General features: G+C 36.4%; 1 protein-coding gene across 3 annotated transcripts in view; it reads left to right on the top strand.

Moving 5' to 3' along the window:
• The window catches only part of LOC105077166 (nephrocan), a 28,749-nt gene extending 11,643 nt beyond the window's left edge, over positions 1 to 17,106 (top strand). For all 3 annotated transcript variants that reach the window (XM_010965477.3, XM_045524405.2, XM_074368435.1), the window contains exons 3-4: positions 3,470 to 4,371; positions 12,556 to 17,106. In XM_010965477.3, coding sequence (XP_010963779.2) covers positions 3,470 to 4,371; positions 12,556 to 13,003 — 1,350 coding nt within the window. In that variant the 3' untranslated portion in view covers positions 13,004 to 17,106. The remainder of the gene's footprint in view (positions 1 to 3,469; positions 4,372 to 12,555) is intronic.
• Positions 17,107 to 18,164: the final 1,058 nt, after the last annotated feature.

Raw genomic sequence — 18,164 nt, 5'->3', positions numbered from 1 at the left:
TTCTGCCAATCACCAAATTCAGTTATTGAATGAGTTCATTTGTCATTAGTTTAGGCTTGTTGAACAGCAATATTGCTGCTTCCCTGACATTAACCCAGTTAACTATGTCTTGGAAGGATAGTTCCCAGCAGAAAAGTTGATGAAAGAGAGGATTGTTTTGTGAAGGAAATAGAAAGCTCTGAGCAATAATTCTTTTCTCATAAAAATCCTCAGGTTTTAAGTGACCATAGTTCACTTGTATTTGGTGAACACAATGTTCATTAGGTTTATTTGGTTTGAACTATAGAATTGGGTGCCTATATTTAAAGGAAAAAAAACCTTATAATAGATCTTCAGATTAATAGCAATAGAAATTATATATATATGCATATATATACATACACATCACACATATATATGCAAGCATGCACACGTGTATATAATCACAGTTTTCAATGATTCTATTACTTGTTCACATTATTCAACTGTCTTTGAGACTGTGAATGCTATGTTTAAGACTATGTACATGTTTACATGAATTGATCCTATTTATTTATTTTCCTAAAAAAGATGTTATGTTGCTTATTAAATGTTAGTTTCCTGTGTGCACTGGACTTATAAGGAACCCAAGAAAGGCACGTAACCCTCTAATGCTTGGAGTAGGACCTGCCCAGAATTGAAACCAGAAATTTGAAAGCCTTTTCATGGGGAAACCAGCAGGAGTTGCCCCTCTGCTCTACTTCATTTGACTTGCCTTGCTTTTTTTTTTTTTTTTAACTTTTCATATTATCTAGTATCTTTTATCTACATATGTTATTAGGCTCACTAGACTGTAAAATTGTGATGACAAGAATTTTACTTAGCTAAGCTTCCTAAGCTTAATTGTTAATACCAGGCCATATTTACCTTGCTTTTTAAGCAATGTTGAACAACTGCCAGCAGCCCCAAGGTTATCTCTAGGGCAAAAGCACCTCTTTCCACGTCTCCTGAGCACAGCCCTACTGAGGCCATGGAAATGGCAAGACAGGTCTGGCAGATTGTTTTTCCCTTTATCAGCTCTGCAAACTCAACTGATAAGTTGAAAATCAGTGGGTGTTTTCCTCACTGTTTGTGGCACCAGAACTCTATACTCTTCATCTAAATGCATGATTGAAGCAGTAAGGTTTAAAGTATATGTGTTAGGGGAAGATAAACCTGGGTTGGAAGCCCCACTTTTCCACTTGCTAGCAAGACATACTTGGACAGGTTGTTTCACTTTCTTGGGCTTTAGTTTCCCTCAGTGGAAAGGGAATAATCATGCTTACACAGAAAGCTTTGTAAACGTGGTAAATACTTAGAAAATGGTAGCCATTTTAACTAATAATAATCAAAAGTAATCTGCATTGACCTGATAAAAAGAGAAAGTTCTCCATGCTTAATAACAGAAAACAACTATCCACTGGATTCAGTTAAGAACATGATCTATTTTCACTATTTAGGCTGGTCTAAATACTTTACAAAAAGAAGTGAAGACAAGATGAAGCTCTGACAACATTATTGGTCTAATCCCCAAATAAATTGCCTATTCAATCCATGTCATCGCTGAGACTTGCTGCATAGGCAGCAATCTTTTAGAGTCTGTGATCACTCAGATAGAAGTGGAAGCATTAGTAACACCAAGGTCTTTTTTAGGGAGATCAGCAGTCCAACAGGTAAAGATCTATGTTTAGAGTCGTTTCTGATTTTATATGAAAGAAAACCTAGAAAAAGGCACTTCAGATTGAAGAGTAGGTGAAGCAACACTGAGTCCTGGGTAGGTCATCTAATTTTTCTTTTTTTTTTGGACTGAAATTCTTTATCTTTTAAATAGGGAGATTTGGAATAGATAATCTCTAAAATTTCTCCTTTCCCAAACTCAATGATTTGTGTCCAGATCTTGAGTCTTTTTTGGAAAGCATTAATTATAGACCACATGCAATAGAAAATGATGAGCTGAGGAAGAAAGAGCTTTGGAGTCCCGTAGACATTGTTAAAATTCTCAGCTCTTTCAAGTTTGATGATAGCAAACTTGCAGGGCTATTAGAAGAATTGATGGTAACGTGTAAAAAAACACTTGGCACTTGTAGATACTCAACAAGTGCAAGAAAAATTGCTATTATTCTTAGTATTAGGACTAATTAATACATCAGATTAATCATTAAAAAATATCAAATGTTAGCAGCAATATATAAGCCAAGGCAGCTGCCAAAACTATTGTGATGAAAATCATCTATTTTTGAAAGTTTTAACATGAGATTCTTCTACTAAGAATATCATATTAGGAGATGCTTTAAAATATACCTTAATTCACATCACACGTTCTCCCAGAATACAGATACCTGTAATAAATAATGATGCAAAATTAACCCACTTTGAAGGTATTAATCATGCATTGGCATTACAAAAGGGCTTGACTGCACAATTAAATCAAACATTTAGAAACTGCAGCTAGTAAGACAAAAAATTGTGCATTGAAAATTCTGCTCAGTTGAATCTGCAACAGGTTGAAATTTCTGTGAAGACCTCTCAAGCTGAGGATAACCTGGAACAATTCCTCTTTTTGCCTAAACATGATCTTACTCTGAGAACCAAATACCAAAGATTATATCATCCTGGAAAAGAGGTAGATGTCAAGTTAGGAGGGTGGAGGATATGTGGAGAGATAGGGGTGCTTGAAGTTGCAAACCACAGAGAAAGTATTTCAGACTTGGTCATTTTTAAAATCTAGGGGAGGAATAGCATTAGGTCTGGGCTATATGCATGAATGGACTCCTTGCTCTACAGGGATGAGAACACATATATCTGTTTCTTCATGAATCTTTTCCATCAGTGAAGCGTAAATTGGAGGGTAGGAACAGGGAGGCTAGTTTCCCAAACTACTATATAGTTGAAAATGTTTCTCTGATAGGCCCATCCTACTGCTGGCAGCATCTAGGAAATTTAAATATTTACTTTCAATTCTTAAACATTTTTAAATGTAACTTATAATTTAAAAAATCTGAACAGTGCAAAATGTAGACAGATAATGAAAATTCCTTAAAATCTTGTTAACAACTCTAGTTAATAGATTGGTGAAAGATTTCCAGATTGTTCCTGGTTTTGGCTTTTACAAGATGATGCAACGAGAACATCCTATTGCATAAATTACTGTGCAACATGTAAGTAGATTGCCTAGAAGTAAACTTGCTGGGCCAAAGAATATGCAGCAAAAGTCAGCCAATGTCTATCAATAGTGTGCAAAAGTGCTTAAAATATTTTAGCTATCTTACCCTGTTAGCAATCATGAATAAAAATAGTCAGGACCTGAGTTTCTATCCTTTTCCAAGAAATCACTTAACATAGATCCTGAAGGGAAATCTGAAGTATCATTAGTATTCAATAATAATGTATATGGGTATATATATATATATTTTTTACAATACCTTGATTTACTGCTCTTCTCCACACTTGCCCATCCCTTCTTTTTTTGTAGGTATCTAACTTCACCCAAATGTTGGCTCTAGAAGATTTTATTCTGTTGGCTAGTGGAACAGAGTCAGTAGAAAAGGACACTTTCAAAACTCTGGGTACTTTGAAGACCTTGGAATTCTGGAAAAATAAATTAAGACGAGTCCCCACTACTCTCCCAGCCAGTCTTGAAGTGTTAAAACTAAATGATAATTCAATATACGTCCTACATGGATCCGATTTTGAAGGACTGGAGAAATTAAAAATCCTTGAACTTAAAAACAATCTTCTCTCTTCCCTCTCTCCCAGCATGCTCTCCTCCCTTGTCAGTTTGCAGAGTTTGGTGCTAGATGGTAACAATATCGAGTCTGTAGCTGGACCCCTGGAACTTCCCCATCTGACACGGATGAGCATGGAGAATAATCAGCTACATCTCATACCAGCTGGCTTCTTCACTTCTCTCCAGTCTCTGCAATTTCTCAGTTTCAGTAGTAACTTTCTGACTAAAGTTCCTATTAACCTGCCCAAATCCTTGCTCTCTTTAAAAATGGAGAGAAACCGGCTCAAAGTGATAAGGTTTCGAGATATGAAACATTTGGAGAATCTTTCCCATCTTTACCTGTCAGAAAACTTGCTCTCTTCCATCGATGGGGCACAGCTCCTCACCAATTTAACTACTCTTGAGTTGTCCCAAAACCAGCTTCCAACGTTGCCCCTCAGACTACCAGCAAGGCTCCAAAAGCTGGATATTAGCAATAATCTGATTCAGAGAGTTACAGTGCAAGATTTCCAGGACCTCCGAGAATTAAAGCATTTGTTTCTGGACAACAACACTGTCAGCTTGTTTGAAGCTGGAGCCCTACAGAGGTGTTCCCAGCTGTCCAACCTGGCCCTGGAGCAGAACCTGCTCTTATCTATACCTCTAAGGTAAGTGAACCTCATCATTTATGCTAACTACGATAACAGATACCCAGTCAAGTACATTACGCAAGCAAGAAGAGAAAGTTGAGCAAACATAAAGTATCTGATCAAGGCTATCCAAGGGTTCAGGGATAGACGTTTTTAAACAGCGGTTTGGAATCTCCAGCCCTCAAGCTGAATCCTGCACTAACTTAATTTATCTTGCCTGTGGGACAAGACACCAACAGGTGATTGACAATTTGCAAAGCAGCTTTAGGAAAGTATGCTAACCAATATCGTAGGGAGATGTTAGTTGTAAAAAATGTGTTCCGGGTTTCTAAATATATGGCCTGGCTCCAGCAACAAGCAGACCAGGCATGTGCTTAACCACTAGCAAAGTAAGGACACCAAGAAAAAATGAGAAGGGAGATGTAGTAAGATATTTATTTTGAAAAGCACTGAAATAGTACTTGTGGAAAAAAATAAAATCTTTGTAATATAATATTGTATTTACTTTGAATTACGCATTTCAGAGCCTTATTTCTTCTCATTGCTGTGATCTTTAAAGGACTTATGGTGGTGCTGCTCACCTCTCTGTGGGTCTGTGAGTGTGTGAGTCCTTCTGTGTCCATCTTACCTTCTATTTCTGGTTGTTTCTTCAGTTCTCTTCCTCACACAAACGTACATAATCCCCCTTGTACTCTGAAACTTAATTTTTCTTCCAAACATCCCTCCTTCTACACCCAACCCACTGTCTGTTCCCCCTAACCATTCATAATCTATAACTAATTTACATGTTTACATGAATTAATCCTATTTATTTAAACTTTATCCCATGTTTCACATTTTAAAGTAGATTAAAAAAAAAAAGTAGAAGAACAAGTACTATTATCCCCCTTAAAAAAGATGTTATTTGTTTATTAAATGTGCCTATCAGTGGATTCTTCTCCTTTTCAGCACTTCATGGGGAAAAAAGGCTTCTTGCCCTGTCTATCACCAAACTTCTCATAATTAATATATCCACTCCTGGCTTCTGTAGAGTCCTGTGGCACTCCACGTACTTATCATTGTTTGTAACAATAATTTTTCTTACCAATGAGAAAGGGAAAATTATCTTTGATATGAAGAGATGTTCATTTTTTTTCTAGTTGAAAAAGGGATTTTTTTTAAATTATATGATATGTTAACTGTACCCAATGCACAACATCAAAAAGTGATTTTTTTCCCACCTGAAATCAGTATTTTATAACATATATTGAGGGCGATTTGAAAGTAATCAATTTCTCTTAATGTAAAAGCATGTGCACACAGTTCATTTAATTCGACAAATATGTTTTGAGCGTTTACCAAACACCAGGTACTTTACCAGGCAGACACTTGGGAGACATCAGTGTAATAAAAGAGATAAAACTTCTTGTTCTGTACAGTTTAAATTCTAGCAGGGAAAGAGTGACAACATCATATATAAGTCAAGTATACAATATTTAGATCGTGTGAGGGGTTAGAGTTCACAACAAAAAAGGGCAGGATTACCAGGTTTAGGACCGTAGAGAGTAGGGGTAGCTGGTTGCAATTTTAAATAAGGTAAGCATAATAATCCTCTTGAAAAGTTAAGCTTTGAGCAAAGACTGGAAGGAGGTGAGGAATTTAGTTGTGAAGCTATTTGGGGGGAAAAAGTGTTAAACAGAAGAGCCAGTACAAAGGCCTGAAGGCAAGAATATGTGGGCAGTATTTCAACTCATACTTGTTATTTAAATAATTTCCCTACTATGTTTCAAGCCTTATTTTCTGTTACTGCATTTTCCTGCTCCAAGAAAAAAAAGTATGCATAAAGTAAAAATTTATAAAACAGGGTGGGGAGGGACTGTATCACATAGGATTCTAAGCAGGCAACAGCCACAGGCAACACCGTGAACTCAGTGGACTCCTCCATTCAGGTGACTTTTAGAGTGCATTAGGTTAAGAAATCCTGCTAAGTTTAATGAGTGAAAAATAGCTTAATGATTTACTCCTGCCAGGGCATTTGTGTTTTAACAGGTGACTGCAGAAAGCACAATGCCTTTACCCAATGGAGCATATAATGGAATTGCAAGCCTGCACTTACACACATTTCCAAATCTGACTTCACATTAGAATTATCTGGAGAGCTTTAAAAAAAGCCCACTCATGCCTAGACCTCACTTCACACCAATTAAATCAGACCCCCCAGGGTTGTGGCCCAGGCATCAGGATTTTTCAAAAGCTCTCCAGATGAATTTAACGTGTAGCCAGGGTTGAGATCTACTGAGCAAGGACAATGGGGCCAGTAAGCAGGTATGAGGATCCTTTTCCCATGAGGCTTAAATGAAGCGACACACCTGTGTGCTCTGTCACAGAACTTGGCAAGCAACAAGAGCAATGTGTTCTTGCAGAGACTGATTTTTAAATTCCTCATCAAGACCACTGCCCATCCCTGCAACTCCCACTCCCCAACTTTTCTTTGAATTGGAAAGTGGGAATGACCCAAAAAAGTTTTTCCATGGTTTTCCTCCCATAAAGAATTAAAACAGAATACTACATATTCCTTACATCTGAATTTTGAGACTTTTTAAAGCGAGCTTCAAACAGTACACTATTTGTTTGCATCCTTCTTATTCATACACAAAATTAACCTTCAAAATTGAGTTTTCTATAAATAAACCGTAAACAGGCAACTTCTCTGTGCTAGTTGCTAACCTAACCTAACGTGACCTGTTAGTGCTAGTTGTGTATCCTATCACAATCTATTTCCACAAATCCCTTCCTCTGTCTACCGTCCTCCATTCTGTATTTCATCAAGAAAGTAATGGTATATGGCTTTAGGTACACATAAACTTAACTATCTCCCACATTTGCTTAAATATGTTAATTGAGATAGAAAACTATACCTAACACTTAAGTGCTTACTAAAAGCCCAGCGGTGAATGTATATACGTGTATTATTCCCTGTTACTCCTTACAACAGTCCTGTGAAGGCAGGTCCACTGTTTTACCTATTATTTTACAGATCAGGCATTAAGGTTAAGAGGTGTCAAGAACTTGCTGGTAGTCATGTGGTCAATATGTTTTGGAGTCAGGATTAAACAGTCTAACTCCAGAGCCAGGGAATTGTAGGCACTGATTCTCACCAGCCTCTGAGATTTACTCTACTGTCAACAATACACTGTACTGCTTAGAACTTAGAATACAAGACCTGGGTCTCACTTTTCACTGCTTCTCATTTCACCAATCTGCAACTCAGGGAACAAATGTAAGTTACACCATCTCTTCTTTATCTACAATTAGAATAATTCAAATCTGGAATAGCTTTCTGCAACCTAACACAGTTAGCATTTTCTCTTACTTACACTCAAGTGCCATCTACTGGCAAAATGGGGGTATGCCTCTTTCTACTCTAAAACGCAACACTGCCCAAAGAACAAACAGCATTCCCAGACACGCTTGTCTTAAAATCAGGGCTACCTTTTTATATAAATAAGACTTATAAAGACAAATTATATTCAAGCCATGAATTACTGCCAAAAGGTCTCAAAACCAGGGAATTAGTGATTTCTCTGTTACAATGCCATTTTGGTTATCCATAGAAACATGAAAGAAAAACAGGCACTCCTAAGAACAAGTATAGTTTTTGGCCACCCAGCCGTGAACTGAATAACTGTATTGGTGTAAAAGAAAGCTTGGCTTGCTCATTTTCACTAGCTAACATTTTTATGTGACTTCTGTATGCTGAGCACTTTTACCTATATGGTGGAAATTAGAAGCTTTAAAAAGCTGAATAACTTACCTAAAGTCACATATTGATAAATAAAATGGCCAAAGGTAGAACTCAGGTCTTAATAAGTAGACTTGACACTTCCATTTGCTGTGTCTTTCCTTGGCTGTGCTCCCCTGTACTCTTCGTTATTAGGGAACATTCCTTATTGCTACACCATCTATTAATAGTCCATATTTCCCTGGGGAAAAGAAAGCTATACATAAGAGATTTTCTGTATAAGTTTTAGAGACATACCTTCTATAAGCTGGTGTATGCACAAAATTACATTGTCTTAGAGATTAATTTCACCTTGAATTTAAACTGTGGAGACCAATTTGAAAATTTTTCGTAGTATTAACAATAGACCCACTGAGAGAAATTTCTTTGTAGACACTTTTGTCAAACAGTTAAAATGTATGAAGCAATTTTCCCTGGTAAATTAATCTTCTTTGTTAGGTAAACTTTATTCCAACTAAAGAGAAGGCACTTTAAGCATAAAAGGCTTTAAAACACTCCAAAGCACAAATATTTATGTATGTTTATGCACTGTATAGTTTAGGCCATGAATTCAAATATAAAATATATCAACATAAATGTGTATAAAAATAAAATGTAAATATCAAAAGAAAAAAAAGGGCAAAATTTAAGCTAACTGCCAGTAACCAAAAAGGTAAACCTTTTGGAATGAAATTCATATAAAAATAATACTATAACAAGCAAAGGGTAATATTGTCATAAAATATGGTTAAATTCATTTGTTTTTTCTCTTTGACATAGCAGTCATATGACTGGGACCACCACAATAAATTTTACTGAATACTAAAAACCTTGAAATGTAGATCCAATATGTTCGCACTGTACAAGGACAGGATTTGGATGCTATTTCAAGGGACTTTTTTTTTCCCTATAAAATATTCTTCTTGTACTTCACAAAAAGAATAGCTCTTAATATAAAGTTGTTGAGTAGCAGAAAGATTCTCAGTTCAGAATTATGATTCTTTAAAATTTTTTTATCAATAGGCATTAGCATAACATTTTTCAAACTGGTACCCAGAGTTTAAAATTTTTTTTCCTGATTATAAAACAATACATGTTCAAGTTTGAACACTTAGTGTGCTGAAAAATTAAAAAGTCATCCATAATTGCTCAACCAGAACCTATATCTAGACATAATTTGTTTTTATGTATTTGGGATCAGTCAATTTTGTTTTCTATTTTTCCACTTAACATTATAGTGTAGTTTTTCTCTCCCTTTTCTATTTTTTCCAAGTATCACAATGGACCCAGGGATCTTAATTTATTCAGTGTGTTATAATCACTTACAGTTGCTAATCTCTTTTGATGCTCAAACTTTTCCAAATTTGGCTAGTGGGAGCCTCTCAAGCTGATTCCTGTGATCATGGGATATAATTCCACTACCTCTTTTTTTTTAAATGATGGTTAAAAATATACATAAAATTTACCATCTTAATCATTTTTAATTGTACAGTTCAGTATTATCTTCACATTACTGTGCAACCAGTCTCCAGAACTGTTTCATCTTGCAAAACTGAAACTCTGCACCAATTAAACAACAACTCATCATTTCCCCCTCCTCTCACCCTCTGACAACCACCATTCTACCTTCTGTTTGTATGAATCTGACTACTCTAGATATCTTACATAAGTGAAATCCTACAGTGGTTATGTTTTTGAGACAGACTTTTTTCACTTAGCATATTGTCCTCAAGGTTTATTCATGTTGTAGCGTAAGTCAGAATTTCCTTCCTTTTAAGGCTGAATAATATTTCATTGTATGTACATATTTTGCTTATTCATTCATCCGTCACTGGACACTGGATTGCTTCCACATTGTAACTATTGGGAATTCAATATGGGAGTATAACATGGGTGTGTAAGTATCTCATTGAGACCTTGCTTTCAGTTCTTTTGAGTGTATACCCAGAAGTGGAATTGCTGAATCATATGGTAACTCTATTTTTAATTTTGGGGGGAAATACTGTTGTGTTTTCCACATCAACTGCACCATTTTACATTCCCAACAGTGCACAAAGTTTCCAATTTCTCTACATTCTTGCTAATACTTGTTATTTTCTGTTTTATTTATTTATTTTTTTAAATAGCAACCTTCCTGCTATGTGTTCCACTAATCTTTGAACATTTCATTGCCTTCTGGCTCAGACATTCTAGCTTAGCTTGTCCCAGACATAGAATCGGCCATTTCTCCAGGAAGTCTTGCTTCTTTTAAGCGGAGACTGAAATTCTGCAACTAAGATCTGTGTGTTCAGTTCACTTAAGCTATTGGAGTAGCGTTACCACTAGGGTGTGATACTGCTTCTTGATCTTTCAGTATATGGAGCCAGAAAATATATATTTTTAAAATTATGGATTCACACTGGGATTTCCAATTCACATTATCATTAGAGAGGGGTTTTTCTTCTTTTATTTTATATTTGTATCTTTTTCTCTTACAGTGAAAATCCTGGTTCCTAATAATATTAATATATTTACATATTTGCATTTTCTTACAGTATTCATTAAAAAGTTTCAAACTTTTATTATTAAAAATAGTATTAACAATAAATTTACTACGAGAAGTTTCTTTGCAGATCCTTCTGTCCTCAGAGTCTAAGACTTAGATACATCTACCGAGGATATTCAAAGTACTTTTTCTTTTCTTTATAGTGTTATATTACCAAGATACACATTCGATTTAATTCGTTAATTAGATTTGTTTGTTTTGGCTTCTGTTCAACTTTAGGTCTTGATTTTGTTTTTATTTGTTTTATGAACATATAAAATGTTAACATCATGCAAAAGTTACAACCATGTGGAACCAAACACTCCCTATACAAGTAACCATTTTAATTCACCTCTAGTTTATCATTGTTTTTCAAAAATAAGCAAAATGTGTACATGTATTCTTGTTTCCTTCTTATATAAAAACTAACATAATATTTATACTATTCTACTTCTTGCTTTTTTCTCTTTAACAATACTTTCCAGAAATTATGTTATGATAATTCATAGAGACCAACCCCTTTCTTTTTCAAGGCTGCACAGTAGTTCTTTGCTGTGGTACTGGGTTGTTTCCAGTCTTTGCTTTTATAAATACTGCATAAGAAATCCACATGTGCTGTTTTATATTTTCAGTCACATCTTCAGAAAGTATACCTAGCAATGAGATTGCTGGGTTGAAGGGTAAATAAATGCACATGCTGTTTTGTTAGGCTTTGCTAAATTCTCCACAGGAGCTGTCCTATTTCAACTCCCACCAAACTATGTATGAGAATGTCCACTTTGTTACAGCTTTGCCCACAGAGTGTATGGCTAAGGATTAAGATTTTTACCAATCCAATGGGTGAGAAATGGCATTTCTGAATGTTTCAACTCCTCATTCCTCTATTCTGAGTATGGTTGAAGACTTAAGGGCTTTGCTTTTATGTGGATTTCCACTCACACTTTTTGCCCATTTTCAGACTTACTTTTCAACTTTTAAGAGTCCTTTATATATTGAGGAGGTTAGCTCTTTGTCTGGGATACAAGGTGTAGATTTTCCCCCCCAGTTTATCATTTGTCTTTTGACTTTATAAGTATCTTTTGTAGTTGAGTTACTGATCTTTTACAGCTTCTGGATTTTTAAGCCATAGTCAAAAAAGCTTTTTTATAGAATCAGTATTTTATAAATTATTTGAAAACATGATTTTTATGATCACACAATAACCCATTATTTCTTAATTTTCATATTAGTGGACATTAGCCATTTATCATTTTTTGCTATTATAAATATGATCAAATATGTGACAAACATATTTGTAAATAAATCTCTATTCACTTCTCTTATTATCTCCTGGGTTGAGAAGTATGATATTATTTAAACTTGATACATGTTACCGAATTGTTTCCAAAGTGGTACCCACTATTTATATACCTACTAGCAGAGTTTAAGTTCTTACCTCACTACACTCTCATCAGCAACAAATTTTAAAATTAAATCCAAAAACCAAGCTCTAATTTTATACACAAAAGCACTGCATCATTTTTCATTGACTTTGATATTCATGAAGACAACACTTTTTCACATTTTTATTTGACATTTTTACCACTCCTATAAATTATTGTTTCATGGCCTTTGCCAACTAAAAAATTGGGAACTTACTATTTTTCTTATCAATTTGTTACATGATCCCATTTGTTAAGAGAAAAATTAAAGAGTTTTATGGCTAGGAACCAGAAAAATCAGAAGGTTAGAAAATCAGGCCTATAAGAGAGGGTTAAAGATCTACAGGTAAGACTGAGGTTTGCACTTATAGTTTTTCAAAATAAAGGTTATTTTCTAGCTTCAGACAGGACTGAACAGTTGCTCCATCTGAGTTGCCTAGGCAGTGATGGAATGATAGTCATGGCCTCCTCTCACATCTTGTTTCCATGTATTGCAGACTCCCAGGAACCTTAGCCAGGTTGGACCTAAAAGGCAATGCCATTCGGGATATTGCTGAGAGGGAGCTCAAAGATCTGAAGCAGCTGCAGGTCCTAAATCTTAGGAACAACAAGATCTCTGCCTTAGACCTCAGAGCCTTGGAGGTACTGCCTCGCCTCAGGCACCTGTATCTAGATGGAAATCCGTGGAATTGCACCTGCAGTCTCCTAAGAGCCAGGGAGGTCCTGAAGGCCAAGGGCACAGATGTGAGGGGAGGGCAATGTGCAGCACCCGCTGAGCGACAAGGGGAGAGCTGGATGTCTTCCAAGAAGATCCTGAGGCAATGTGAGCATCTCCTACATCAGACCAAGAAAAGCAAAGAGGTCAAAAAGAAACCAAAGCCTGAAGAGCACTCGAGCATCCGAATCAACATGGATGATGATTACTATGATTATGAGATTGATTAAGGATGAGCTTTGTTTACAGTTTAGAAAAAGGTTTTGTTTCTTTTTTAAAATACTTTGTTTTTTCATGTTCAATCTCTTAAGCAGAAATATGCGATACATTTAGATATTGCAAAACTCTTTTTCTAAATAAGTTTTTCTTTTTTCTTTTTAAGAATGAAATGAGAGTTAAGATAAGTTGAGGTAGGGGGAGGAAAGCAGAAAGGAACAATAGTCAGAAGATGTAAGATTCCTTCCACGTTACAAGTAATTTGTTGGTATTTCATACTGAAACCTAGATGAATAGTAACGCCCAATAAAATATCCAACTGGCTAACTTCCTGCAAATACAGTAGTTCGTTTTATCAAATAAAAACTGATGATTTTGTATGTGAAGCTGGTGTCTATAGGTCTACACTATAGGCTTTTGACTACAAGCAATAAAAACTGACTCTAACTTAAGCAAGAAAGAATTTACCGGAAAGATCAGGCATAGCTCACAGAATCAAAGGAAAAGCTGGAGAATCTGGAAAGGACAAGGATGAGAACTGCTTCAGGGCCCCAGGCAGGAGAATGCAATGGAGAGACCACTGTGTCTTCCAAAGTGTCTTCCCTATTATTAGTGTTAACTTCCCTCTTCTCAAGATTCATATCCCCTGAGGGAGAGACTAATTGTCCCAGCCAGAGTCACATGTTTGCCCTTGGCTAGGGACAGTAGGTCTTGTTTGATAGGCTCTCCAAGACCAAAGGGAAACCAGAAAGGGAAATGTAAACTGGCACTTTGAATACTGCAGATGTCCCTACCACAGCTTTCCTGAAAAAGAGTTGTGCTTTGAGGAACGTTCAGTTTGCTTAGAGTTGACCACAATCCCTGCAGTACCTTCCTTTTGATTAACTGCATGGGTTTGAGAGCGGCCTGACTGGGGATAGGGGTGTGACTGTAGAATTTTTTTTTCTATCAATCTCTTTGTGAAAATGATCTACTTACAAATAAATCTGAAACCCCATCTGATTTAGTTCCCATTCTAATTGGCAAGATTTATCAGCTGCAGTATTTTTACAAAACTTTTCATCAAAATATCCCCAATGGCAGAGAAAGAAACAGTAGAAATTGAGTGGGTGAGCAAAGACACCCACCAGAAGCCAAAACTTTCTCCAGAGAGCTTTAATTTAAACTTTTTGCACAAATTTTGCATTACTTGCTTTATGTCCATATTTTCTTCTCCATAAGTCTTTATAAAATTGATCTTCCTTGGAGAAAAGCCCTATTCATATCTTGGTTTCCAGTACTCCCTGGGAGGCACACTGACAGCTATGCCAAGTACACACGCACAAATGCGCAGAAATCAGCGAACTCTTACATCATGCTCCTTGCTATTGTGCGGAACTTCAATTCTTCCAATGTGTTAGCCCTACAGTTCTCTCTAACAAAGATCAATGATGCTTGATGTGTAAGCACTTATACCCACTGACATTGCCTGGATATTTATCATCAGAATTCTCCAGCTATGAGGGCCTCCAGGAAGAATCTAGTCTTTTACAGGGTGGGGAGCTCTAGTCTTTTACAGGGGTGAGGTGATGGTCAGGTTCACATATACAGGAAGCGGCCGAACTGGAACTTGATTACACCTGTACTCTTTCTGCTCCAGCATTCAAAGCTAAGTAAGATTCATTTAGCACATTTTACTCACAAATAATGTCCAGAATGGTAATATGTTCAGTAAAGCGTCTGTATTTCATCTGCTTGTGTTACGGAAAACGACAGGCCAGTCAAGAAACGAGCACCACTCGGAGGGTTGGAGTACTCAGATGTATTACGCCGGCAGGCTCAGAGGGGCTTCTGCTCGGAAGCTCTGAGCACCTCCAAGACGTGCACATGAGGTTTTATAGGGTAAAGTACAAGCTTGGAGTATTTGGCCAATAGGCATGGAACAGCTTTAGCAGCATTATCATCACAAAAGTGGAGGCAGGGAGGCAGCAAACCAACATTCCAAAGCCAGATATGTATCTTTGAAAACCCAGCTGGCTAGCAAAAAAACAAACAGCAAACCAACACTAATTAACTTAGATTTACAAGTTAGTCCAGCAGAACTCAGATCAGTATTCCAATACTTAGACTTGTGAGTTATCTTGTTAGCCCAGCCCAGCCTCTCCTTCACATTCCTAGACCTGTGAGATATCTTGTTAGACCAGCCCAGCTTTTCCTTCACACTTGGGCTGCCATAACAAAATATCACAGGCAGCATGACAGAAACAACAGAAAGTTATTTTCTCACAGTTCCAAAGGCTCAAAGCCCAAAAGGGCTGGGTTTTGGTGAGGACTCTCTTCCTGGTGTGATGACTGCCTTCTCAGTGCATCCCCACGTGGCCTCTTTGCTGTGTCCACACAGGGAAAGAGTGAGATGTCTCTGGTGTCTCTTCTTCCCATAAGGGCACCAGTCCTATTAAATTAGGGCCCCAACTTTAGCACCTGATTTAACATTCATTATTTCCCTGGGGGTCCTATCTCCAAATATAGTCACTTTGGAGGTTAAGGCTTAACACACAAATGAATCTTGGAGGGGCATAATTCAGTGCATAACAACAGTATCTATCTATCTATCTATCTATCTACCCACCTACCTACCTATCTACTTATTTACCCCAATTTCTGGCTCTTGACTAAGTTTGTTGATGAATTTACAAAAAAAGAGCCCTAGGATTACCTTTATTCTGAGTGGTATCTGGTTTTGACAGGGAACAGCTGGTATGATGAATTTCCCTCTCTTTTTTTCTCTCTCTAAGGCACAATATTGTTCTAATAGCCTCTATAAGTTTTCACAAAACACTGTTTTTTAGGAATCCAATATAAAGGATTTGATTTAATATGTCAGTCAATGGTCAAAACAGTAACTGACAATTGCCTTTAGAGTGTTCTTATCCCAATTTATCTTAGTTTCCGGAAAATACTTAGTATACAGTCATTCCTTCTCACCTCTTCTTTCCTCTCAACACAGACCCCCATGAGCTCCCGACCCCCATGTTGGATCATTGTTATTTAGGCTTCAGGATTTATCAACCACTTTTTTTAAGAAATCACAAATGCCACTGAAAATAATACTGTCTGAAGAGACAAAGTAGTCCATATGTTACATGAAAAATAGCTCATGATAATTATTCACTTGGAAATGTAACAAAATTCCAAAATGGGACCCCTGTGTTAAAGGCTATATGTATTTTTAATTATAATTGATCCCAACAGATTTTTTTCCACAAAGATAACTTTTGTGAAATGTTGTATAAACTCATCGGTCCTGTTTATAGATACCTGTTTTTAAACAATTGTCAACATTCACCCTCGGTCTTTATATTTTGCCAGTCTGGTGAAAAACCTGTATCTCATTGTTTTGATTTTCACTTTCCTGACTACTAGTGAGGTTGAGCATGCTTTTTGTATATGTTTGCCTTCTCATTTCCTTTTCTGTTTATGACCTGTTCATAGACCTTGCTCATTAAAAAAAATCCAGTTCTTTGTTTTTTCTAAAAATCACTTTGTAGGATTTCTTTGCATAGCAGGGATATTATCTCTATTTTGTCAGCTATATTACTAATATTTTCTCCCATACCATCATTTTTCTTTCAGCTTAGTTTTTGATGTGTTTTGTCTCAGATATTTTTAACCCTTAGATAGCTAAATCAGTCAATCTTTTATATATATAGTACACACTAGGCACATATATGTATATGTACCTACTCTAAGATATATGTGAGTGTCTATATGTGTGTGTTTATATTAGTATATATGTATTTATATAGTGTATATATAGGATACATATCTATCTCTATGGTACAGATATATTTTTTATCATGAAACATGGTGACCTATGTTTCAATATTCTATGTTCCTTAGAAATTATCTATTTAACTCATGTCATTTAATCAACTAGCCTGATTTATTATTATTTCCAACTATTCAAGTTAATAAGGATCTCAGAAATTCTATTTAAAATGACACACTACAGATCATAATTAATACTGACATAAAAAGTTCATTCGAATTTGTGTAAGTTGTCTTTTAGACAACATGGTTTTGAACTGCGTGGTCCACTAATATGTGGACTTTTTCAATAAATACATACAGTACTACATGACTGGTAGTTGGCTGAATCCACACATGTGGAACTGTGGATATGGAAGCCCAGCTATGGGACTTGAGCTTCTTCGGATTTTGGTATCCTTGGTGGGTCCTGGAACCAATCCCCCTTGGATAGTGAGGGATGACTGTAGTTCTAAATTGTTGAACATATAATTTTACATTTTTCCTAATGTTAAACATTATGTGGGAGTAAATTTATCTGATCAATAACCTAGTATAAGAAGCTCAGGAAGTTCAGATTAACTAGTCTCCTTATGTGTCTTCTCAAGAAATAAACTTACATATTCAAAAAAAAATCCAAACTGTCAAACAAGTATGATTCCCCCCAAATTTTGGATTCTTGTATAAAAATGCTTATGACCTAGCAGTTTCTCGGATAAAGTGATTTTTTTCCTTAAAAAGCTAGTACATAGTTCAGTTTCTTACTTTCTGGGAATACTAGGAATATTAGATTATGTAAATATGTTTTAGCCCCTATAAACCAATCAGAATAAAGCTCCAAGTCAGGTGTTGGCCAACTTTTTATGTAAATGAACAGCTAGTATATATTTTAGACTTTGTGGGTCTTGTGGTCTCTGTTGCAACTACTCAACTCTGCCAGAGACAGTTCATAAATGAATGGATGTGGCTATGTTCCAATTAAACTTTTAAAAAACGATGGTAGACTTCCAGTTTACAATCCAGCATGTAAGGAGTTTGGAAGTTGTTAATCTGTTGAAACAACACGTAAAAAGCTGAACAAAGTGAAAAATCAACACCTTTTCTTAGACTCATAGAGAAGTGAGGTCACAAGGCAAACTGCTGCTCCCTAAATTGGAGAGTCAGGGGAATACAGAGAATTACAATTTATTGGAGTAGAAACCTCCGCGGGAGCCAGTGCAGTGGGAAAACCTGAACTGTAATTGATGAATTGCTGGAGGCTCAGAGTGGACAAGTCTTAGAAATAAAAACCCTGGGAGGGGCCCCGACACAGGGAGGGCCCCACCTTTTGTGAGTTTTATCTCCAGGAACTCAACCAGGTTCTCAAATGAATATTGGAGAAAAATCCCC

This window comes from Camelus bactrianus, chromosome 8 (assembly GCF_048773025.1).
Source record: "Camelus bactrianus isolate YW-2024 breed Bactrian camel chromosome 8, ASM4877302v1, whole genome shotgun sequence".
NCBI classification, from domain to species: Eukaryota; Metazoa; Chordata; class Mammalia; order Artiodactyla; family Camelidae; genus Camelus; species Camelus bactrianus.
The sequence above is the reverse complement of the archived record's forward strand: the minus strand, read 5'-3'. Positions and strand labels throughout refer to the sequence as shown.